The 25,503-nt window shown below is 43.5% G+C and overlaps 2 protein-coding genes across 3 annotated transcripts in view; both read left to right on the forward strand.

The window, feature by feature from the left end:
• The first annotated feature begins 882 nt into the window (after positions 1–882).
• On the forward strand, positions 883–2,677 carry clec3a (C-type lectin domain family 3, member A). Its single transcript, XM_079496598.1, has 3 exons — positions 883–1,016; positions 1,363–1,449; positions 1,925–2,677. Exons 1-3 carry the CDS (start codon positions 905–907, stop codon positions 2,320–2,322), a joined length of 597 nt encoding a protein of 198 aa, XP_079352724.1. The 5' UTR covers positions 883–904; the 3' UTR covers positions 2,323–2,677.
• A 3,893-nt stretch (positions 2,678–6,570) lies between these two features.
• Positions 6,571–25,503, forward strand: part of usp47 (ubiquitin specific peptidase 47) — a 50,201-nt gene continuing 31,268 nt past the window's right edge. The window contains exons 1-8 of one of the 2 annotated variants that reach the window (XM_079497989.1): positions 6,571–6,901; positions 10,399–10,458; positions 12,782–12,976; positions 15,412–15,525; positions 24,176–24,329; positions 24,415–24,511; positions 24,615–24,760; positions 24,850–24,929. In XM_079497989.1, coding sequence (XP_079354115.1) covers positions 6,857–6,901; positions 10,399–10,458; positions 12,782–12,976; positions 15,412–15,525; positions 24,176–24,329; positions 24,415–24,511; positions 24,615–24,760; positions 24,850–24,929 — 891 coding nt within the window. In that variant the 5' untranslated portion in view covers positions 6,571–6,856. The remainder of the gene's footprint in view (positions 6,902–10,398; positions 10,459–12,781; positions 12,977–15,411; positions 15,526–24,175; positions 24,330–24,414; positions 24,512–24,614; positions 24,761–24,849; positions 24,930–25,503) is intronic. The other variant, XM_079497990.1, reaches the window with a different exon arrangement.

Consider the following 25,503-nt stretch of genomic DNA (forward strand, 5'->3'; position numbering starts at 1 on the left):
GCAATAGGGTAACCAAAAACAGTATAGCTATACATTTTGAAGGCCAATAAAAACTGGTTATTTTTAGATGTTTTGAGAGTTGTTTCTATTTTGAGCCCACGTGTCCAAGACATCAACACAAGTACTTCAGGTAGACAGCAGAGTTCTTCTTAATACGTAGATCCCATCTGTCTACACTCTACAACATCACACTCTAAAAATAGCCTTGCCTGCACCAGAGCTGGGAACTGGACTTCCTCTCGTCTAATAGCCTCTTTATTTCCAAAGTTCTGTAAGTCCGTTTTTTTCATCACACTTTGAACTGGTCTTCTATATTGAACGGTGTGTGTTAACTGTGAATTAATTATTTTTTTTTGTACAGAAATGTGATTCTGTGACACTGATCATTTCATTCTTCAAATTTGAAGAATCTCTGTTGACAGAGATGGTGATATTGGCACTTTCCCCTCCAGTGTAGACATACTGTACTAGACACCGAGCATGAGTCACACCATTTATCACTTGTATACAGTATTCATTTAGCAAGTCTGAAATAGCCACATGCACGATGGAAGGGAATTAAGGGATGGAATGGAATCTACTACAGTATAGAGATGGTAACATTTTCTCATACAGAACACTCTGTAGCAGTCAATGAATTTAAAGCTTGTTTGTGAAATGAAAGGGGAAAACTGCTTACTGAACTGCACCTTGTCCCAAGTCAATATTTATGAATGGCCAAAGACAGGGAAATCACTGTCTGCCACTCCCCCGCCTCCAGAAGTTTGGAAAAAAATAAACATAGCATGAGCCAATGGAGGGGAGGTATCTAGAGGGGCATACAGAGGGCCTGTATATATCAAGCAGCCCGCAGGGCTTTTAGTTCTTCTGTCAGTGTCCCGTATAGGATCCACTGATCTGAGAAATGGCACGTCTGTTCCACCCCAGCATCTTTCTGCTGCTTTGCCTCTCCTTGCTCCATCATTGCTACAGCCGAGCATCTCGAACCAGGAAGGCGGTGCCAGCTCCACAGACAGGTAACTGTACCCAGCTTAAGATCTACTGCTGTGCACGCTGCTTACTAACATTGCGTACCAACGCTGTTTTTGAGTGGTGTAAACCACTCCTACAACTGGCTTTTTTGTGCAGAAAAAATGAGCATGGTTGCTATGTTCACCCTGTTGTAATGACGTAATGAAATCACACCCGGGTGAACAGGGTGAACATAGCAACCATGCTCATTTTTTCTGCACAAACAAAGCCAGGTAATGAAATCACACCCGGGTGTGATTTCATTACGTCATACATGATTTCATTACGTCAGACAGACCTTACACCACTCAGTTCACACGGGTGTGATTTTTCTTTTATTTATGGATACAGCTGCAGATGGAGACGACGTGGAGTCCCAGCTTGAGAAGCTGTGGCAGGAGGTGAACTCGCTGAAAGAGATTCAGGCTTTGCAGACAGGTACAGCATGGCACACAAAGGCAGATGAAAGGGTCAGTGTTTCTGAGAGGACCCACACACATAGATTCAGAAGAGATTCCGATGCTTTGTTGGTTTGTGAAAATAATAAACAATTTGTTGTATAATGAATGATATTGTAGAAATTGTAATGATCTTATAGACCCCATGGTACAAGACTGACATATAGAATACTAGGAATGTTTCTATAAGTCACCAGCAAGAATACCAATCAAAGTTAGATCCTGAGGAATTTGGAGATAGTTTTTTTTTGCATAGGTGCAAGAAATGTCAGGAGAAACATCCTGTACTGATGTCAGAGCATTCATTAAAACCTCTTGAGTCCCATTGCCCCCACCGGCGGGCAGAGGCTGTCCACCTCATGAACAAAATATGCTTTATTGTTTTCATTAAACCACTTTCAATATCAGATAGTTTGTTTTCCAATACTCACATATAGAAAACATCTTATTTTCAGTTTGCCTTCGTGGAATCAAAGCTCACAGGAAGTGCTACCTTACTATTGAGGAACCCAAACACTACCATGAAGCAAATGAAGACTGCATTGCCCAAGGGAGCACCCTGGCCACCCCACGAGACATCAGTGAAAACAATGACTTGAGGGACTATGCCAAGAGGAGCGCTCCAGGCACCAAGGACTTTTGGATTGGCGTGGCAGATATAGTGAAAGAGGGCCAATATATGGACGTCAACAGCATGCCCATCGGCTTCTTCAACTGGGACCGCTCCAAGAAGCAGCCCACAGGCACCAAGAGGGAGAGCTGTGTTGTTCTTTCAGTGGCTGCACATGGAAAGTGGTACGATGAGGTTTGTCGAAGCCAGAAAAAGTACATTTGTGAATACATCATTCCCTAACTGGGATACCACTAAGGGGTGATTTACGGTATACATACACTGTTGTATGACAAAGTATAAATCAGGCTTAACGAGACCAAATGGTTGTTGACAACCTGATGGTCATTTATGCTGGTCATTAATTAAAACCATGCAAAGCACAAGTATTGTTTCTTTTTTTTTAAAGGAATGACTTTAAAATTCAGTTTTCATGTATTTGTTGCATTCGTTTAAAAATTGAAAGAGTTAGTGATCATTAAATATAAAAAATATGTGGTTTTTTTTCATACAATACCACAGAAACTCATATTGTGATTATGATATTACAAATTGGATCCTGCTCTTCTGTGTCAGGTAAACATTCCACTCACATTAGCCATGCGGATAAAAGCTGAACTAACTACTTAAGTAGCCATGCAGTGAACATCCTTGTATTTCTATTTTCCAATAAAACTGGAATAACAAAAAAGCAAGTGTGACTCACTGACTCACAACCTTTGCTGCAAGTAATTATTTCTCTCTCTTCTAGTTTTCCGATGATGCACCACAATTATGTAATAGCCCAGAAATGTATTAAATTAAGCACCCTAAACTAATTCCCAAATCACATAAAAGTTCCTGTTGTAGAACAAATTAAACACCAGCTGATCCTGAATTGCACTGAGCTTGTGGTAACCAGGATGACTAGTGACGGGTATCTGTTTTAGCCCCAAGTTAGGGTTAGGGTGAATGAGTAAACAGGTACAAGTTGTGTTCATAATAGGTCAGAATCAGAAAGAAGTGGGTGGAATAATTTTGTGTGCAAGCTTCATCATAGTTTTCAGGAAAAAGCAGGGGTGGGGGACAGAGAGGGGGCACAAGGTCAAGAACATATATAGCGAAACAGGTCAAGGGGGAAATCTATTTAGCCTACATTTATGTTTATGTAACAGAGTATAGCAACAAAAACAACAAAATATATCAGGTATGTGCGGGTGCAAAACAAATATCAGGTATGTAGGCCTACATACTGTATGGTGCAAAAAAATAAAAAAGTAGTAGTGCATCGGTATAGATCCACATGACAGTGCTGCAGACCACTTGATTGATGGATAGGGTTTCTAACCTGAAATCTACAGCAATATAATATGACTATGGCTGTTTGGATTCCACTACACTTAAGTTCATATTTCATATTATTAGATTGGAAATATCATCATCCACATAACATAATGAAAATGAGATAAATGAAAAAGAGGAAAATGTGCACTCGACTGTATATTCATGTTTAGGTTCCTATTGTAAATGTATACTGGGTGTGCCCTCTACTGGCACAATGTGCTCTTATGGACAACTGAACGCTAGCCTACAGCTAGTAATCAAAGCGCAAAGACTAAATCTCATACTGTAATTCGGATGAGTTTGACTTTGAATAGTAGATTTATAATAGTTATAGTTATAGTTTAGTTTTTTTGTTTAGTTATAGATTACAATTGACATTTTCAATTTACATGTCTGTCAATGAAAACAAAAATCTTCCCCCAAATGGTACCGTTGTGTAGCTGACAGCATTCTTTCCTGCTTATTTGACTGACATGTCATATTTTGGCAGATGGACAAACTTCCTTGGCTATGGAAAGGAAGACAGTGGGAGCAGAATGTACTGCTGGTATGGTATCAGAATCACTATAGTATTACTATTGAGGGTTAATTCAGTTGCCTGGATAGTTAATTTGAGAATACAAATCTAGAAAAATATAGACTATAAAACCATGTTACACGTGTAGTCGTGTACACTTGTTATTATAAGTTAGATTTGAAGTCTTGCAATAACAGTTATTGTTATTACAAGTGTTACTACTAAGTGCTCAGGCACTATAGTACAAGTGTATTGTAAACATGCACGTGCCACCCCCCAACACACGCACACACACGCGCACACACACGCACACGCACACGCGCACACACACACACACACACACACACACACACACACACACACACACACACACACACACACACACATACACACACTGACACACACACACACACACACACACACACTGACACACACACACACACACACACACACACACACACACACACACACCATCTCTTGTCTGGAATCTCTGACGGAATAGCGAGGATGTCACAAGACAACTCACCCTTTTTCCATTTTCGACGAAAAAGTGCGGACATCTCACCCCAAAAGTCCGGACAACTCACCGGACATCTCACCCCGAAAGTCACCAGACATCTCACCCCAACTCACCCCGGTGAGCTGTCTTCACTTTCGGGGTGAGTTGTCTCGGGGTGAGTTGAGTGTTTGCAGAGTGACATTATAGTTCCTATTGGATATTGAAGTAGCCTATTTTATTGCATTTTCAGAACTTTACAACAACAACAACAATGTCTACAATAAGTTCAGTGACATCACAAACACAGAATGGGGGGAATTGTTTTATTATTTCCACACAACAACTCTAAGATAGATATATTAATGACATAGTAAAATGTCGAAAATGAGTGCTATTCCCCTTTAAGTATGCCAAGGTCAAATTCATACATTTAATAAACCTTACAAATACAAACATTATTGTTTGTATGTAGGCTACCCAGATGATTAGATGAATGTGCAACATTGTTTCCTCACTCAATGGAAATCAAACCATCATACAATACACAGGTAAGTGTATGCAGCAGGACATGTGAATACTACAGAATAAAACAATACAAATATAATCATTGTTATTATGAACTACTATTTTACAACGTTATGTATATGTTGTAATGTACACTATATTGTTAAACCTTATTGAACTGTGTGTATAAGTCGCATACAGGGGAGGATGCTAGATTGCAATTTGTTCTGTTAGCACCCTCACCTAGCACCCTCTAGTTATATGTTCTAGTTATAGTTTATATGTATAGTGTCATTATATAGATATGTTCTAGTCACGTTCTTAGCTTACGCATGTTTCGCGATAAATGCATTTTACATATGTGATTTATTCCCATGCTTTTTGTTCTTGCTTAATGTAAGTCGCTCTGGATTAAGAGCGTCTGCTAAATGCCTTAATTGTAAATTGTAAATTGTAGCTGTCTGTATTGAACAATAGCTGCATGTACAGGGGAGGATGCTAGATTGCAATTTGTTTTAATTACCAAACACATAGTAGCCTACGATTGATGTACCAAACTGATGATGGGTCTGTTAGCACCATCCCTCACCCATCACCCTCGGGCCCCTTTTCCACCGGTTGGTTCCCAATGGGAACCGGTTCAGTTCTTTTTGGTTTTTAGTCCATGAGCCAGAGCTCCAAAATTGAAACGTTAATTATGAATTGAGTGGGCAAAACCATACCTATATTAGATTGTTATCACCATTAAACTTCCCCAATTGAGTACTTACACGAAGACAATGATTTATTGTATTACAAATTTTACATTTTTAAATATGCAAATGAGGCATTATGTAGGAAAATATGCAAAATAATCAGAAATATGAAAAAGCTACTACTGTGGAAGGGTTATCATGTATTAATTTACTTGTATTGATCCTATAAACAATTTAATAGAGCGTATAGTTTGCCCACCAATTTTGGTGCTCTGGCTCATGGACTAAAAACCAAAAAGAACTGAACCGGTTCCCATTGGGAACCAACCGGTGGAAAAGGGGTCTCTGTGAGCTGTCTGTCTGCATGTAGTGATGGTGGTAACCACTTGGGTGGTTACTACTCAAGTGCTTACAGACTATTTTTAAATTCCTAAAGTTTTAAGTTTCAGTTAGTTATGTTTAGTTTGTGAATAAATAGATGATTATTAATCAACAACAGCATATATAATATAGCTCTGTCCCCTATTGCACTCAACCCTATTTTTCTCATCATCATTCTCCCATCCATAATAGTAATTTTGTTATTTCAACCATATAACTCCCCTAATGAACATTCTTCAGACGGCAAAAGGCAATAACAGCTTATACCTTTAACAATGTCTTATAGTCATTTATAGCCTACTGTCTTATGTGGTCGGCAAATATTAAGGCGAGCTGTCCGTGTCAGAAAGTGAAGACAACTTTGATGAATTGAACATGGTGGACCCTGTTGTAAACAAGTGTAATGCTTAATTGGGTCATGCACTCACAGTTAACAGCCTTTATATTGAGTTTGTGCTCGAAATGTACTGTAATTCTGCAAACTGTTAATAAATATTTCAATCAAACTCACCGGGGTGAGTTGTCCAGTATTCGTGACGCTGACTCTCGACACCGTGACTGAAGTCTCGCGGAGTTGAGGCATCGGCCATCTTTCTCCATTGATAGCAGCAGCCAGGGTTTAGGTTAGGTTTAGTATACTTTGTGCTTGTTTGTTTGGGAAGCAGAGTGAGAAAGTGTGTGTCACTTTGGTGAGCCCACCGCAAGTTATAAGTACCAAGTTGTATTCGCCCGACCAAAACGGGCAGAACCTCCTAGAGCCAACAGAACACCGCGGTCACAATGCGCCGCCGGCCCGTCCCGTTGACATTGTTAACTGGATAGATTAGATGTGTGTGTAAAAATAAAAGTGTCGCCCAAATGGAAATGGTGCCCAACGAAGAGAACCAGCTCGTACCCAGAGAGGTGAGACATTATTGTTTAATATCGTTACTATAATACGGGACTGATTGTGGAACTGACAACTGGATACAAGCACAGCACTCATTCCTGGCAGAGGGAACACGACACAAAACATATTATTATTAAAAAACGCGGTCGCGATTAAAACATTTTCAGGCCAACTATGAGCAAACAGGAGGACAGAACGGCCTTTCCGTGACAAGGCTAACCGCTAGCGTCTAGTTGGACCGGTTTAGCTCTGACAAAGTTTTAGCACGGATAACATTTAGAAGATAAATGCCTTTTTAAAATTAATAATATGAGTTAACACCTCCTGGCTCGTCACCCATATACCAGGTAGCAACTATTATGGTCATGACAACCCTTTACCTAATATTATATGTCATCATAGCTAGCTTTAGCATGTTAACGCTAGCAGCTGGCTGCTAGCTAACGTCGACCTGTCCAAAAAGAGCAGATCTACAAAAGCTATGAAGATGACAACGCGTCGTGGAAGCAACGCATTGCTAGTTCGTAGATCTGCTCTTTTTGGACACGCGACACCGTCGTACTAACTATTAAACCATTAAAGACAGCATCGCTGTTTTGATGTAGCCAAAGTCTTCAACTTTTTAAATTTGTTAAGTTTTATTAGCGATTGTTAACTTGTTCATGCCAAACATTCTCTTAAGTGTAAACGCAGATTGTTGTCGTTATCCGGTTACGATACCGGTGGTAAACTTATCTGAATAAGACAGGCCTTTTCTGACAAAGATGATAGTGTTGTTATCTATCAGAATTGTGAGCTCCTGGGTGGGCCCGGGACAGTTAATCTAAATGTTTTGCACAGTTCTGGTTATCCTCGACGAACTTGTGTTAAATGAGTGACGAATTTACATCGTGTATGACGTGGTTAAACCGTCAACACTGGGAGATGCGTCATTTGTTTATAGATGCATTTATGACATGTCATGTTCAGTGGAGTCAGGATATTTTTAGATGAGGTTTAACACTGTATGCTATTCCTGCCCAGCAATGAGCATGCCTCAGCCTCTCACATATTTTACATACTTCTATTTCCCATAAATGTGTGCCAGAACATAAATATAAATTGCTTTAAGATCCCAAGTGTTTAGATTTGCGCTATACTAAACGCCATTCATGTTGAAAGGGTGTACACAATTACAAATACACTGACTCGAAAGTGGCTGCATTTATAACTGTAATGAATCCATGTGAAAAGTATACTTCATTTTACTATTGAATTACTCTATTACTCTGTGAGGCTAACATTACAAACTACAAAAATGTGCACTTAACCAACTCAATAAAAAAATAAAATAAACTCCCTGCAATTTATCCCTGCTGGGCGACACATCAATGACACTACAAGCCAAACAAAACAAATGTCAATGACCAAACATGAAGCATAGAAGTAGAATCAAATAATGAAATGCATGGCTCTACTCGATCCTGTATGCTCCATGTTAGTGGTTCCCAGGGGTCCTTGAGGGAGTTCCAGGGGGTCCCCACTCCCCAGCTAAATGTGTGTACAAATGGAGCCCAAAACTAACAGGTCCATTGGGTTCCATTTGTACACTCTCAGAGTTAAATTAACTTTATAAATTAAAAATGGGGTCCCAGAGATAGAAATGCCATTAAAACACCTTGAGGGCTCGGGCCTATTTAATCCATTAATAAAATGTGCCCATCATTTATAGCGCCCGGACCACTTTTAGCGGCGGACCGGAAGTTGTTGTGAATGTGTGTGTAGCAGCTAACAATAGCCACACCACTCTAGAGTTGATCGACAACAACGGGAGGTAAGAATAAATCTATCGCGACTAGCGACTGGACCGCGGAGCGCCGTCTAACACAGGATCTTTTTAGAGTTATGAACGTTTTAAGATTTTCGTTGTCGTCAGCTAAACAGGCAGGGAACATTTTTGATGATGTGTCACTGTTGTGCAACACAGAGGATTGCGCAACAAGCGCCTCTAGGCTGTAGAGCGATGCGATCAGTTTTCATAGCACTAATTTGACGGAGATTAATCAATCTCCGTCTCGGGCAACTGACCGTGAACTTGAACTTGACGGTGATCTCCGTCTTGCGCCTCCAAGGTGTATAGGGGACCGTCGCCTAATTCAGGTCAAACCTGGGGGTCCTTGAAATTAAACAGGTTGAGAATCACTGCTAGAGCCATAAAAATCTGCTCGGCATATTTTCTAATGGGGGGACCGCAGGCTAATTAGTGTCAATTTAGGGGTCCTTGACATGAAAAAGTTTGGGAACCACTGCTCTAGGTTGATTTAAGTGGCCTGGGTTAAACTATCAAGTTCAAGTGGCACTCAGTTTATAGGCTTCAGCAAGCTCAATAACAAGTGTACTTTGGGCTTGTAGTTTCCAAGTTTGACTGCAATGGCACACAGTCACAGACACTGAGTTTCTTGTTAGTACATTCTCAAAATAAGTTTTGAGTTGTTTGAAACTTTCAGCCAATCGTTGGCCTCTGTTCCAATATTCTTTGGTTCTGCCCTTTTGGGTTGAAAGTCCAAGGTCATAATAAAGGTCAAATTTACATAATTGGTCATTGGAAATGAATACTCCAAGTGTAGTATTTGTTTATTTCAAGATCAGACCATTCAAACTATTTAACTTTGGGAATTGGAATGGTGGTAGCATTTTCACAGTGACAGGAACTCGCCTCATCGAATCCGACAATGGGTTATTGGGTTATATGCTGTAGCTATGATTACTATAGCGCTTTAGCTTAAAAAAATGCTTTAACAAAAAACCTACCGCACATATGGGACGATTCATTCACTTAGGGACATTTTTGTTTTGGGACGGTTCTGGGATGGTGGTGAAAAGTTAGTCTAGACTGTCTGTCTGGAACCATGGTATCATCCCACCCCCTCGACTCACTGTAACATTGATATTCACATTTCTGCCATTCCGAATTTATTTAAAGGAGAATTCCATGCTAGAAGGCTTTCTTACCTTTCTTTGTAGTCGTTGACTCGTTACGTCCCCACCAAAGAGGTCCAGGTGTTTTTTTGTGCAAAAACTCCTTATTGGCTATTTCCCCTACCATAAGCCCTCAATGAATTGCATTGAATTGAATGGGGCTATGGGGTGTTGTGCTAATTCGCTTATTTCCATCAAAATAAGTAGTAAAGTGTGCCGCTTGGGATATTATTTACATTATCAAGAGAGGATATATACAAAAAAATTATAATTTTGAGCGATGGAAATAAGCGAATTAGCACAACACCCCATAGCCCCATTCAATTCCCATTCCATTCGATGCAATTCATTTAGGGCTTATGGTAGGGGAAATAGCCAATAAGGAGCTTTTTAGTCTAGCTATTTCTAGCAAGGGATGGTCTGAACGTTTTTATTTCCCTCTGTTTTAGGTCTTTACAATTTGATTTGATGTTGTACAGATTATATTTCGGGTGTTTCCAAATTTAATTGACAATATTGTCATTTCCCCAACTAACCTACTCCATATATATAGGGTGTGTTTCGGACTTGCAGACAGAATATTTTTGATGAAATGAAGAAAAGATTTTCTCAGGTAGCTCGACCTTATTTTGCCTGCTGTGTGAAGAAGTGTATCTGTAGAAGAGTGTTGCATGAAGAACGTCATAGTGTTGGGCTGTAACCCCTAATACGTTTTATTTTAAGTGTTCATTTGAGAGTGAACAAATATCTAACTGCATCAGAATGCAGGACATGCTTGGTTGGTGCAGAGGAATCTTACTGTATTGGCATGAACAATGGTTGTCAACTGGTTGCAAAGATCAAGGTTTGTTATTTAATAACTAGGCTACTGATTTTATAATCTCTTGCATCTAAGTGGCTTTCTAGCATGATGCAAAGTTGTTCTCCAAATTATGTATTGGAATACATGGTCTGAGACCAGAAAATCTTAAAAGTGTATCTTGCAATGTTTTGGCTGTGCATGATCGTAAACATAAATGTAACTCAACTAGACCGGTGCCCGGCTGTAGAGCACCGAGTCGAATTTGGAGATCCATGCCCCACCTGGCTATGCAATACCCGTTGTACCCGTGTCAGAGTACCCGTTGTACCCGTGTCAGAGAACCCGTTGTACCCGTGTTAGAGTACCCGTTCCACCCATCTGTCTGTGTCCCTTTTATGCCCATTATATGAAGATTTATATATCTGTCTCTCTGTGTCCCTTTATTCCTATATATGGAGTTCTGTGTCAGGCATACCCAAATATGGAGTGTTCTGATGTCAGAACAGGCCAGCTCCATATATGGAGCATGGGCCCTGTCCAGAGCCTGGGCAGAGGCCTTTTGTGGCGGTTCTGGACAACCGTGGGTCCGACCGACTTGACACCGGGCACTGCACTCCCTGGGGTGTGGAACGCGTGTGTCGAATTTGAAGTCAGTGGGGCGAACAGTTTCCCGAGTTACGTCGATTACAACCGTACAGAGACATGGTGCATTTATAGATGTATATGCCATTCGCAAGATTTCTCGTGTCTTGGTACTAAACCCACTTGTGCCAATGACGAGAAGACGAGATTTATTGATTACTATTAATCCAGACTAGCCTCTCTTATATCTATCAAGTGAATGAATGAATGAATTTTATTTGTATAGCACCTTTCCAAACATATAGTTACAAAGTGCTTTACAGACAGGTTATAAAACGGGAATCATAAAAACAACAAAACAACAAAAAAGTAGTAGTAGCTTCCCCGTCACTTGCTTCTGAGGTGTGGCGTCAATGAAATGTTTTCCCTCCATCCACTTCCATTATAAGCATGATCTTTAGCAGCGTTTTTCTCTGAATTAAAGCTCAGATTGGGGTGGGGGATCACATGCAAAAACAGACGTTTCTGTGGCTACCAAGGTGGGGGGGGGGGGGGGCACATGTGTGTTCCTCGGCCACGTGCGCGCCCGCAGACAGCATTATATTCACAGAAAACCGCCTGAACCGAAGACTCGCTCCCTTTCACGTTATCTGGGTATCCGAGAGATTCTCAGTGGATATTCAGTCTCCATACAGTAACGGTACATGGACATATACGACATATCTTACTAACTTATCCAAGTCTAATATTACAATCTCCATATTTGACCCGGGCTGACCTAGAGCTCCATGTATGGAGACGACAGAGACATCTAGTGCCGACATCATGTCAATGTTAGAAACCCCATGTGTGGATATGAACCAATGGCATCGTCATTGTGACACGCATCCAGTTGACTGGCACCATCGTCGTGACAAGCATCCAGTCAAACCCTATATAAAGAGCAACTATTAACAATATTATGCTCTGCTGTGATCTTGAATGACTATAAACGGAGTAGTTCTGTAATAAAAATCAGCTGTGTTTACTGTTTGGAGGAAAGCAATGCTAATCAATCAGGTAAATGAAATCAAGATTCAATTTTATTCATGCGGGCCTCAACACGTCAGCACGTTTTCGCTCAAAGGAAGTAATTAAAATTGGATTTCTATGGACATTTGATATAAAAATACACAATTTGTTTTCCCATTGTTTTGGCAGCTATTGTTAGGTATGCCCATATGATGACCACGCATATACTCTAAAAGTGTGAAAACCATATTTTTTTAATTCCACTACGTCTCTACGTCTTTAACAAACCGGCTACTAGACCACCATGCAATGTGCATCATAATAACTGCATACTGTAGCACAACTGGGGGATTATTTTTCTATGTTTGTATACAGTACTTTGTAATGATGAAGTTCTGCCATAGCCTCGGGAATGTTCTAACAACAGTAACCTGGTGTGAGCATGAATTTCAAGCTGCTGTTGATCTGATGGCAAAGGTTTTAAAAATGGTACATGGGCAAGTTTTTCATGTTTACCTTTTACCTCCCCTGTGATTTGCAGATAGAAAATGCAGCCGAAGAGCCCAGAGTGCTGTGCATTGTTCAGGACACCACCAATGCAAAGACTGTCAATGAGAGGCTGACCTGCAACCTGCCTGCTTCCACCTCGCTCTCCAAACTTTTTGAAGATGTTGCCCACAAAGCTTGCTACGTGAATGGCACCTTCGACCTCATTTGGGGCAATGCAGCTGACATGGTTAGTAATTACACCTTTTTTGAGTGGTGTAATTGAGTGGTGTAAACCACTCCTACAACTGGCTTTGTTAGTCTGTCTGTCTGTCTGTCTGTGCAGAAAAAATGAGCATGGTTGCTACGGTCACCCAGTTCACCCGGGTGGGATTTCATTACGTCAGACATTACGTCAGACCACAGCTGATCAGGCTATATAAGACCTTACACCACTCAGTTCACACGGGTGTGATTTTTTTTCTTCCATGCAGAGCTACACAACTCCTTTAACCCATTTATGCCTGACGTCGAAATTTAAATTTAAATTCTAAATCTGACAGTTTTCTGAAATACCCATGAGATACCCATGTCATCTCAGTGGTGCTCAAACATTTCATGTCAAGGACCCCAAACATTATATGTAATTGGCCGCCGACCCCCATCTGAAAATATCTTGTTCCAGGGACCCCCACCCCAGAAGTTAATATTTGAGTTAAAAACGTTCGCTCTGAAAGAATATATATTCAAAGATTTGTACTACATTTTCACGATTTTTCAAAAATAGCAGACCTACAAGCTCGTGCTATGAGCTTGTAGATCTGCTATTTTTCAATAGCTAAAGTATAACATAATGCTTAAAACACAAAGGGGTTCCCGCCCAAAATGGGTTAACTAGACCAGTGTTTCCCTATTAGTATTTAAATGTCGTCATTAACAACTTTCCCAAAAATATATTTATATAAAATATTTACAATAGCAACACAACACATTGTGACTGTGAGCTTGTAGATGGACTGTTTTTTATTTGAGAATTGTATAGTTCTCAACTTTTTGAGTGGTGCAACCACTCCAAGGAACAGCAATGTCCGTCCTAACCTATGTGACTATGAGTACCAGTAGGGGCAAAAGTGGAGCCGTTGTGCCAGAAACAGAGAGAGAGAGAGATAGAGATAGTGTTGCACTGTTGCCTGCTAATTACAGAGAGAGAGAGAGGGGAGTTGCACCACTCAGTTCACACGGGTGTGATTTTTAATTTCAGTGACCCCCAGTTTGATACGCTTTACTTTATTTGTTTATTTAGACAGGGTGCCACATTTTGACGAACAATTCATATCAATGTAATGTAATGCCCCCCCCCCCCCCCCCCCCCCCCCCCAAACAGAGTACAGTAAGCATCAGGCCACAGATCCCCATCTGATGCAGGACCCCTATCTACAGTACACTGTAAAATCCTCAGTATTCATTTAACTCTGAGAGTCTGTGTACATTTGTAACATTCTCTAGAGTTGCAGAGATCTGTAAGGGTTAATTCAGACTCCTGCTGGTCCCCGGACCCTACATTGAGAAATGGTGATCTAGACCAATAAAACATTTAAGTGAGAGCAAGAGCTCACTTGCTACACTCTGACTAGGAGTTTATACAGTCAGTGTGTTTGTTATTGTGCATGTGCTTATTATGTATGCATGCATTCTACTCCTTTTTCTGTACTGAGCCTTGGCTAATCCTGCTTTTGACCCAGGCTAGAGCCCAGGTGCCATGGCTGCAGTTATCTCACTGAGTAGGTCAGTGGATTAGGCACTCTTTTCACTGCAGTCTCCTGCAGTCCTACTCCTCACTCAGCCAGTCCTGCTCTGTTGCATATATACCGTGTAGGGGCATGCATTCTCTGGCTACTTCCCACAAGAAGAAGATATTCAAAATGAATTCATTGGGGACCTGAGTTTGTTTGTAAGCTGATTTTGTTTTCCGTGGAGCTGATTTGTAGACGGTGGTTTGGAAAATCCTACACTGTCTTCATTCTAAAATTTGTTTTTGGAAAACCTTTTTTGTTGTTGTGGTTTTTGTTTTGTTTTGTTAACACCTTGAGGGCTCGGGCCTATTTAATCCATTAATAAAAATGTGCCCATCATTTATAGCGCCCGGACCACTTTTACCGGCGGACCGGAAGTTGTTGTGAATGTCTGTGTAGCAGCTAACAATAGCCACACCACTCTAGAGTCGATCGACAACAACGGGAGGTAAGAATAAATCTATCGCGACTAGCGACTGGACCGCAGAGCGCCGTCTAACACAGGATCTTTTTTCATAATTAGACGGGATGATTTAGATCGCGAGTTATGAACGTTTTAAGATTTTCGTTTTCGTCCGCTAAACAGGCAGGGAACATTTTCGATGACGTGTCACTGTTGTGCAACACCGAGGATTGGGCAACAAGCGCTCCTAGGCTGTGGAGCGATGCGATATCATTAATCTCCGTATCGGGCAACTGACCGTGCACTTGAACTTGACGGTGATCTCCGTCTTGTGCCTCCAAGGTGTTAACTGACTAAATAGAATGTAAATATAGCTATTTGTTGATGACATATTATTAATGTGTTAATATTCTATACTTGATGAATTAAAAACCTACGTTCTGTGGTCGTTTTGTGTCTAAACTACTAAACTACTTCTCACAATGTTAGGCCCCACTGGACCACCGCAGTGAAATGACCCTGTCTGAAGCTGGGTTTGAGGCCGGAAAGAGGAACTTCCTTCAGCTTACAGACAAAGATGGAGAACAGCCTCAGATTGCATCGGTGAGTGAGTGGTCGAAGAATAACAAGCTCTTAGTTTCCTAGACTTCATGTGTGTATTTGTTTAGGTTGAATACTGTACTGGGAGTGATTCTCTGTAGCAACAGAAAGAGGTTAAATTGTGTGTAATTCTAGAATCTAGATGTATAAATGGATCGATAGATGGACCTTTAACCCATTTTGGGCGGGAACCCCTTTTGGTGTTAGTGTTCTGTTCTCAATGTGTGTGGGGGGTACACAAATTAACAGACAGCTAACACTTGACTTGAAGAGACGGTCAGAGGCAGAGTAAAGTTTGAAGATGTTTTTACTTCTTCTCCAAACCAGGAATCAAGGCAAATTTGTAAAACTGAAACATACAATAACAAAAAAGCACTAATTAAATAATGCCCATTTGTACAACATCCAATAAAATAATAAACAGCATGAAAAACATAGCCTACAAAAACATGTCTACAAGCAGTAAGTGTATTTCACAGTAACTCATTTTAAGTGACATGAAATGACTGTATAGACAATGTACTGTAAATAGCTTGTAGATATATGTAAATAGTTTGTAGATTTTAACCCATTTTTATAACTGCACATTACTGAAATATGAATTGGAATGAATTGAACCATGAACTGTATCATAAAACATATATGAATTGCTGTACCACATGTACATGAATTGACTCAATGTCAGAATGAAACAATGCTGGAATGCTTCTAGTTTGCATAAAGCTAGTGTTAGCCAAACTGTGAAACTAGCACCACATGTCAATGACAGGAATGAACGGAAGCTAGCGCTAGCTTAGCATGAGCAGGCAATCTATGCTCAGCACCAAACACAATACAATGGGGAAATCCAAACAAAGCACAAGGCTACAGAATGTACAATACACCTCAGAACTGATTGCAGTCATAGTACTCACAGACAATTCTTTCCAGGACATGAACAGAAAATGTATACGAAATACTGTCTAAGCAGTTGAACTGTGTGACCGCATAGACTAGCGTCTTGCTTGTGAATGAAGGTAATGCAAGGAACCCCAAAGTTAAATAGTGTCCACCAGAGGGCGCAAAAACACAGAAAATAAAGGCAGTTCTGAATAGAACATGACACTCCCCGTCTGGTATTGTTATAAATACCATAACTAAACAAAAACAAGTGAAACATTTCTATTCTTATCTTAAAGATTGGGAAGATCACTTTGAGTCCAGTCCCTTGGCGGTCATAAGGAGGACTATCTCAGAGACAGGCCGCAGAAAAGTCTTAGCTGAACCCGACTTTGTGACTTTGAGTTCAATCTTCCTGACTTTTCCATCCGTGCCAGGAAATGTCTTTGTGACCAGGGCTAGGGGCCAGTCGTTCCGCTGCACCTGGTTGTCCTTCATCAGGACCAGGTCACCTTCTTGAATGTTAGGCCGGTCGTCCTGCCACTTGCTGCGGCTTTGGAGCGTTGAAAGGTACTCCCGCCTCCATTTGCTCCAGAAGACGTTGGCGAGGTGTTGTACCTGTTTCCACTGCTGGCGGTGGAGGTCTCTGCTGTCGAACGTCCCCGGAGGAGGCAGGGGGGTGCATACCTTCTGTGTCAGGATGGTAGCAGGCGACAAGAGAAAGGGATGCTCTGGGTCTGAAGAGACGGGAGTAAGTGGCCTGGCATTAATGATCGCTGTCACTTCTGCCATTAAGGTAGACAGCACCTCATGAGTAACGTGTGAGGGACTGATTTGCTGAAACATGGCGTCGAGTATCCTCCTGGAGACTCCGATCATCCTCTCCCAGACACCTCCCATGTGCGAGGAGTGGGGCGGATTAAATATCCATGTGCAGCCCTCTTCGCCTAAGTACTTTCTGACATTAGGCTCTTCAGGATCCGTGAGAAGTATATCCAATTCCTTACAGGCACCTGTGAAGTTGGTACCACAGTCTGAACGGATTTGTTTCACAGGGCCTCGTAGTGCAAAGAAACGGCGTAGAGAGTTGATGAAACTTGAAGCGTCCATTGACTCAATGAGTTCTATGTGAACTGCACGTGTGCTCAAACAGGTAAACAGAACAGCCCACCTTTTGCTATTGGCCTGTCCTCCACGAGTTCTTCTTGTGACGATAGACCAAGGACCAAACACGTCAAGTCCTATGTAGCTGAAAGGTGGCTCTGTGCTCACCCGGTCAGGGGGTAGATCGGCCATTTTCTGATCTGAAGCTCTGCCACGAAGTTTGTTGCAGGTCACACATCGACGGAGGATGCTGTTGATACATTTCTTTGCTCCGACGATCCAGTATCCTGCTGCGCGGACTGAACCTTCCGTGAACATACGGCCCTGGTGTTTGACCTTCTCGTGGTAGTGTTGTACAATGAGTGAGCTGATGTGGCAGCCGCCTGGGATGACTAGAGGGAACTTTTCTCCCGTGTCAAGTGCTGCATGCTTGAGCCTACCTCCTATTCTCAGAAGGCCATCTTCGTCGACATATGGGTCAAGTTTCCTCAGGGGACTATGTTTTGGAATGTCTTTTCCAGTAGTTAAGCAGGCGAACTCTTCACTGTATTTCTCTCTTTGGACGCACCTGATGATGAGAGCTTGTGCCTGTGAAAGTTCATCTGCTGTTCGTGGCTTTGTGCAACGATGCCAACCACTGCATGTGGTGGGATTGTCTTTGACATCAGCTTTGGAGTTCTGAGTAGTGTGTGTTAGAAATGCTATGGCTCGCACCAAAGATTTCCAGGAGGAGAACCGCTCGAAGCGGTGTGATCCCAGTCCGGCTGGTGCCGCAGAAATGGCAGTCACATGAGAACGCACTTCAATGTCAGAATCAGGATCAATGAGGTCGTGGGACTGTTCCTCTGAGGTTGGTGCTCCTTCAGGTTGAGACAGGAAGGCAGGTCCTGTGAGCCATGTTGTGCTGGCCAGTTCACCTGCAGGCACTGAACGACTGCCATGATCTGCTGGATTCTGAGTGGTGCAGACGTAATGCCACTGCTCAGGTCTGGAGAATTTCTTGATACGTTGCACTCTGTTACAGACGTACACATGAAAGCGCCTGGTTTGGTTATATATGTACCCTAAGACGACTTTACTGTCTGTGTAGAACTCCATTGCGTCAACACTGATGTCCAATTCACTCTCCAATAGTTCAGCCATTTCCACTGCTAACACAGCGGCGCTCAGCTCCAGTCTCGGGATGGTGAGTGCAGCTAGAGGTGCGAGCTTCGCCTTTCCTAGGACGAATCCAACATGACAATCTCCGTCATAGTCGATTACCTTAAGGTAGGCAACTGCAGCAACTGCTTTCACAGAAGCATCAGAGAAGATGTGGAGTTCCTTCCGTTTTGCCGTGGAGAGAGTAGTGGGGGTGTAAGCCCTAGGGACCCTGAGTTCTCTCAGGTCTTGTAGGGAGTCTTTCCAAGTCCTCCATTCGTCTTCTCTTTCACTAGGGAGAGGGCTGTCCCAGTCGAGGGCCTCGGTGCTGGTGAACTCTCTTAGAAGGAATTTCCCTTGAATGGTGATGGGTGAGACGAGCCCCAGAGGGTCGAAGATACTGTTCACTATGGACAGAACACCTCTGCGAGTGAAAGGTTTATCCGTTTCCACCACATTGTAAGTGAAAAAGTCACGTCTGAGTTCCCAGGTGAGCCCCAAGCTTCGTTGGATGAGGGCTGAATTGTCGTCGAAGTCCAGCGTCATCATACCTTTGGCATGATCTTCTACAGGGAAGGCCTCCAGAACCTCGCGGCTGTTTGATGCGATTTTGTGGAGCCTTAGGTTGGAGTTAGCAAGCATCTCTTGTGCAGTCTTAAGCAGTTGGATAGCTTCTGTGACTGAGGGCAATGACAAGAGCCCATCATCGACGTAAAAGTTGCGTGCTATGAAGTGTTTGGCATCCACGCCGTATTCATCCACTTCATGTAGTGCTGCGCGATGAAGGCCATAGATGGCAACAGCTGGTGACGGGCTGTTGCCGAACACGTGCACCTTCATCCGATACTCGATGATGTCTTGGCTGGGGTCGTTCTCCCTGAACCATAAGAACCGGAGGAAGTCTCTGCTGTCTTCTCTGACCACAAAACTGTGAAACATCTGCTCGATATCTGCTATGATGGCTACTGGTTCTCGTCGGAAGCGTAGCAGGACGCCGAGCAGACTGTTGTTCAAATCCGGGCCAGTGAGCAGTACATCGTTTAGGGAGACGCCGTGATGTTGAGCGCTGGAATCGAAAACAACTCTTATTTTGCCAGGCTTTTGAGGGTGATAGACACCGAAAAACGGTAAGTACCAGCACTCGTCTTCTTCCTGCCGTGGTGGAGCAACTTCGGCGTGGTCTCGATTGAAGATCTCTTGCATAAAGGCCAGGAAGTGAGCCTTCATCTCGGGCTTCCTCTCCAGAGTACGGCAGAGAGAGGTGAGACGGCTCAGAGCCTGAGCTCTGTTGTTGGGGAGTCTGCGTCGAGGGGACCGGAATGGAAGTGGTGCCACCCAGCTATTGGTGTCGTCCATAAACACCTCTTTGTCCATTAACTGTAGGAACAGTCTGTCTTCGATGGAGAGACCCACTTTCTCGTCATCCTTGGTTCTCTCGAAGACGGTGCAGCCTAGATTGTGATCATTGACAACAGACGGGAAAGAAGGGATGCGAGAAGCAGTGTGGGTCTGTGTTTTGGTACTGAACTTTTCCTTGACATGGAGCTGATTTGGGCATGGTGTGAAGAGAGATGGGCGTCCGTTTTCTAACACATTAGTGCGGAATGAAGTGACTGTTGCCGATCTGTGGGCTGAGCCCAAACAGACGTCACCTACAACAACCCACCCCAGGTCTAATCTTTGGGCGTAGGGGGCATTGTGAGGGCCGTTGCGTAGCTCTCGCACTTTGTGCACCTGAAGGACATCGCGTCCCAGAAGGAGGAGAATCTGGGCTTCTGGATCCAGGTGTGGGATTCTGTGTGCAATCGATTTTAAGTGAGTGTGATGTTGCGCGGCCTCTGGGGTTGGAATCTCAGACCGGTCATCCGGCATGTGATTACACTCAATGAGTGTGGGAAGCATCACACTTACCGCTCCATCCAAGGATTCCACAGTGAACCCTGTAGCTCTTCTCCCGGATGTCTCCGTAATTCCAGAGCATGTGCGAAGAGTGTATGGAGAGTCTGACCCAGTGAGTTCAAAGAGATCGAAGAATTCTGACCTGGCCATTGACCTATTGCTCTGGTCATCCAGAATAACGTACACTTTTGCTGCTTTGTCCGGGTGAGCCTTGGGGTAAACCTTTACCAGGCAAATCTTGGAACAGGACCTGGGGCTCTGGCCTCCGCTGCAAACTTCGGTGCAGTTTGAGGTGACTGACAGCTGACTTGACTCACCTTCATCCTCCCCGCCATGCTCTGCAGTGGCGGCTGTGCTCCAAGGGGGTGGCCCAGGATGAAGTGCTGCCACATGTCTGTCGCTGTCGCATTCCCTGCATTTCACCTCTGCTCTGCAGTCTTTAGCCAGGTGTGTAGTAGAGGCACAACACTTAAAGCAGACACCATTCTCCTTCAAGTACTTGGTACGGTCTCCATGTGCCATGCTTCGGAAACCCCTACATTTATTCAGAGGGTGGGGCTTCTTGTGTATGGGGCATTGTCTATTTATGTCACTGGGTGCTGCTTCACCCAGTGACCGAGGAGCAGAGTGGTTTGTAGCAACCTCTGTCTTGTGAATGGACACATGACCTTTTACATTCCCTGATGATTTCACATCTTCTGGCCTTGACGAACCTGTAAAGGGTTTGTAAGAGCTGCTTGGACCTGCAGAGGCACTTGAGAGGGTGAAACTTGGGTCGTTTCTTCTGCGTGCCTCGCTACAGACAAAGTTAGTGAAATATGCAAATGGGGGAAATTGGACATGGTGCATCTCCTTATACTGTGAGCCTTGGCTCATCCACTTGTCCTGAAGATTGTAGGGCAATTTCTCAACGATGGGTTGGATGCCCCTGGCAGAGTCCAGAACTGCAAGTCCTGTCAGGTAGCCATCCCTTTTGGCAGAATTCAGCTCCCTCAGTAAATCTCCCAGTTCTCTGAGCTTTTGAGGATCCTTCTGATTGATTTTAGGCATCTTCTCCAATCTATCAAAGAGGGCCCTTTCAATAACTTCAGAGGCGCCGTAACACTCTTCCAGACGATCCCAGGCCATTTCGAGCCCAGCTGCAGCGTCGTTGACATGCACAGCACGGATTCTCATGACTTGTTCAGAAGATTGGTTTCCCAGCCATTTGGTTAAAATATCAAGTTCCTCACTCGCTGTTAAGTTCAGTCCTCCTGTGGCGTTCATGAATGAGGACTTCCATGCCCAAAAGTTATCTGGGCGATCATTGAACTTGATGAGCCCCGTGTTCACAAGCTCACGACGCACCAAGTACCTCGCCATGTCACTCATTCCAGACCTATCCACTGGTGCGGTAGGGGAGTCATGTGAATTAGGAGATGGGGTCTGAGCAGCAGATGGATGATTCTGAGTGTATATGATGCCTCTGGACTGCTGTACATCCTTGGGTGTGTGATATGTGTGATGTGAGGTGCGAGGACCAGGGAAGGTGGGCTTTGCAAACGAGGGATGGCCTGCATGCCGCCCCGCATCTGGGAGGACGTTGCTCGCGGTGGCCTGTTGGTGATATGCGGGTGGTGGCACGCTCAGCAGCTGTGCCGCACCATGACCATGGCCGTCCCGTTCAGCTCTAGAGTCGTCATGCTGTCTCCGTCTGCTTGCAGATGACGAGTCATGGTCTCCATTTGAATGGGAGTCTACAATGGGGTGAATGAAAGGAAGTGATGGTGTATAAGGTTGGAGCTGCGGGGGTTCCTCCTCACCAGGAGACTGAGGATGTTCTGTGTGACTGGGAGGTTGCTGAGTGTGACGCTGGACGTAAGCTTCTGTACGTTCTATGACAGTTTGCGTAGTGTCCTCCATGTCTCTCTTGCTGCCTTCTCCACTTCCAGAATCCACTGCCGCCTCTAGAACCTCAGCCTCTGCTTCAGCTGCTGCAGCGTCTCGTTGATACTGTAATGAAGATAACTCAGCAGCTATACGAGCCTCTCTGAGTGTCATTTCAGCTCCTTGAACCTTCAAATCCATTTCTCTGTGAGAGAAGGCAGCACGCACTTTGGCAGCCTCAGCCTTAGCTCGTGCTTTGGCGGCTGCTGCACTGGATGTGGAGGATTTGCTTCCTTTGGAAGAGGTGCGCTTACTAGACTCAGTAGACTGGGAAGGTGTGCGTTCCTTGACTGCGTCTCCTGAAGTCGACATGATGGATGTCTCTCGAGGGTGGTTGTCAGACGATGTAGGTCAGTGATGCTGTAGTATCCTGTTTTATTTTGAAGTCGTGCCCGCCGTGAAGATGTCTTTTTACTGTTCTGTTCTCAATGTGTGTGGGGGGTACACAAATTAACAGACAGCTAACACTTGACTTGAAGAGACGGTCAGAGGCAGAGTAAAGTTTGAAGATGTTTTTACTTCTTCTCCAAACCAGGAATCAAGGCAAATTTGTAAAACTGAAACATACAATAACAAAAAAGCACTAATTAAATAATGCCCATTTGTACAACATCCAATAAAATAATAAACAGCATGAAAAACATAGCCTACAAAAACATGTCTACAAGCAGTAAGTGTATTTCACAGTAACTCATTTTAAGTGACATGAAATGACTGTATAGACAATGTACTGTAAATAGCTTGTAGATATATGTAAATAGTTTGTAGATTTTAACCCATTTTTATAACTGCACATTACTGAAATATGAATTGGAATGAATTGAACCATGAACTGTATCATAAAACATATATGAATTGCTGTACCACATGTACATGAATTGACTCAATGTCAGAATGAAACAATGCTGGAATGCTTCTAGTTTGCATAAAGCTAGTGTTAGCCAAACTGTGAAACTAGCACCACATGTCAATGACAGGAATGAACGGAAGCTAGCGCTAGCTTAGCATGAGCAGGCAATCTATGCTCAGCACCAAACACAATACAATGGGGAAATCCAAACAAAGCACAAGGCTACAGAATGTACAATACACCTCAGAACTGATTGCAGTCATAGTACTCACAGACAATTCTTTCCAGGACATGAACAGAAAATGTATACGAAATACTGTCTAAGCAGTTGAACTGTGTGACCGCATAGACTAGCGTCTTGCTTGTGAATGAAGGTAATGCAAGGAACCCCAAAGTTAAATAGTGTCCACCAGAGGGCGCAAAAACACAGAAAATAAAGGCAGTTCTGAATAGAACATGACAGTTAGCATTATGTTATGCTTACGCCAGGGCTCCACCGGACGCGTTGCGTCTCCGTCGCGTCAAAAAACGCACCGGTTCAATTTTAATGCACGCGTCGCGTCTCCGTCAACGCGGGCTGTGTAGCCACCCTTCATTGATTAAAAAGGGAACATTCCCTGACGGTGACGGAGACGCGACGCTGACGCGCCCGGTGGAGCCCGGCCGTAAAGCTATTGAAAAATAGCAGATCTACAAGCTCATAGGTCTTGCTACGAGCTTGTAGATTTTTGAAAAATCGAAGAACCACTGACATAGAAAGTCGAATAGTCAAAATAGGTTAATCCCTATGGGGAAATTCAGGTGTCGTAGCAGCAAAAGCATGAAGTGTGTGTGTGTGTGTGTGTGATACATTAGGATGTGTCGGGAGCAGCACACAGCAGTGGACATGATGACAGCTCCCAGGAGCGTTTTATTGGACCCCTGCCGAGAGACAGCACTGCGGGATGTGGCAGCGACTACAGCAGTCCCTCTTACTCCTACTCTTCCATCCTCAATAAATCTGACACAGGTAGTTCCTGTCCTTTTCCATATCAATGAAAGCATCTCCTGATGTTCCCACAAGCTCTCTGACTCCTTCTCTTCTTGTCGTTTAGGATACGTGGGTTTGGTTAATCAAGCTATGACCTGCTATTTGAATAGCCTTCTCCAAACACTGTACATGACACCGGAGTTCAGGAATGCACTATACAAGTAAGTGGTAGTAGTGACCATGGAGCCTTTTATTTCGCAGCCTGCATTCCATCACAAGACAACATTCTAACTCTTGTTTTCGGCATGGCCTTTTTTCCTCCAGCTGGGAGTTTGAGGAGTCTGAGGAGGACCCAGTAACCAGCATCCCCCACCAGCTGCAGAGGCTGTTTGTTCTGCTGCAGACCAGTAAGAAACGGGCCATTGAGACCACCGATGTGACTCGGAGCTTCGGCTGGGACAGCAGTGAGGGTGAGGACTATAACCCAGATCAGATCGTACAGTGGCCAAATGACCCCGCGTCCACACATTCTTTCATATTGTTTTATGTATGGTTTCAGCCTGGCAGCAACATGATGTCCAGGAGCTGTGCAGGGTCATGTTTGATGCCCTGGAGCAAAAGTGGAAGCAGACAGAGCAGGTAAGAGAAACTTGTCCACTGCTCTTCTTCCAACAATAATCCCAGCAGCCTGTCTGAACGCTATCCCACTGTCGGAACAAAAGGCCTACTGTGGGGACAGAGGAATGGGGCCAATAAGCCCAGGGTTTGCTATTTCTGATCTCAGGAGTTTGCCCTAAACACTAAATTCCCTGTGTCTGTGCACTCTGTGCACGTGAACTCTGGGCTAACGTTACTTATGAAAAATAAATGCCTATTTGATTGAAATGTACAGTTAAGGGGTTAAAAGATTATAAAAAAGTATGATACTTTGCATAGTACTGTTTGTGCGTATGCGTGCATTGCGTGCATGCATGCAGTTTCAGGACCTTCTAGGAACTTGGCCAAAACAATTCTAGGGGGAAAGCCTGGTAGGTAACGTTGGTACTAGGGATGTCCCCATACACTTTTTTCGCTTGCGATCGATCCCGATACCTCAATTTGTGTGTTAGCCGATACCGAATACCGATACCAGTGTCGTGATCTCATGTGTTTATAGCTATCTAGCTATATATCTGGTGTTGTGTTTATAGCAGACTCCTCACTGAAATGTGCA

The sequence above is a fragment of the Electrona antarctica genome (assembly GCF_951216825.1).
Source record: "Electrona antarctica genome assembly, chromosome: 3".
Lineage (NCBI taxonomy): Eukaryota > Metazoa > Chordata > Actinopteri > Myctophiformes > Myctophidae > Electrona > Electrona antarctica.

Coding starts and splice junctions, on each gene's coding strand:
- clec3a (XM_079496598.1), top strand. CDS start 905: ATGGCACGTCTGTTCCACCCCAGCATCTTTCTGCTGCTTTGCCTCTCC. Junction 1,017..1,362: donor GGTGCCAGCTCCACAGACAG/GTAACTGTACCC, acceptor TTATGGATACAG/CTGCAGATGGAGACGACGTG. Junction 1,450..1,924: donor GATTCAGGCTTTGCAGACAG/GTACAGCATGGC, acceptor TCTTATTTTCAG/TTTGCCTTCGTGGAATCAAA.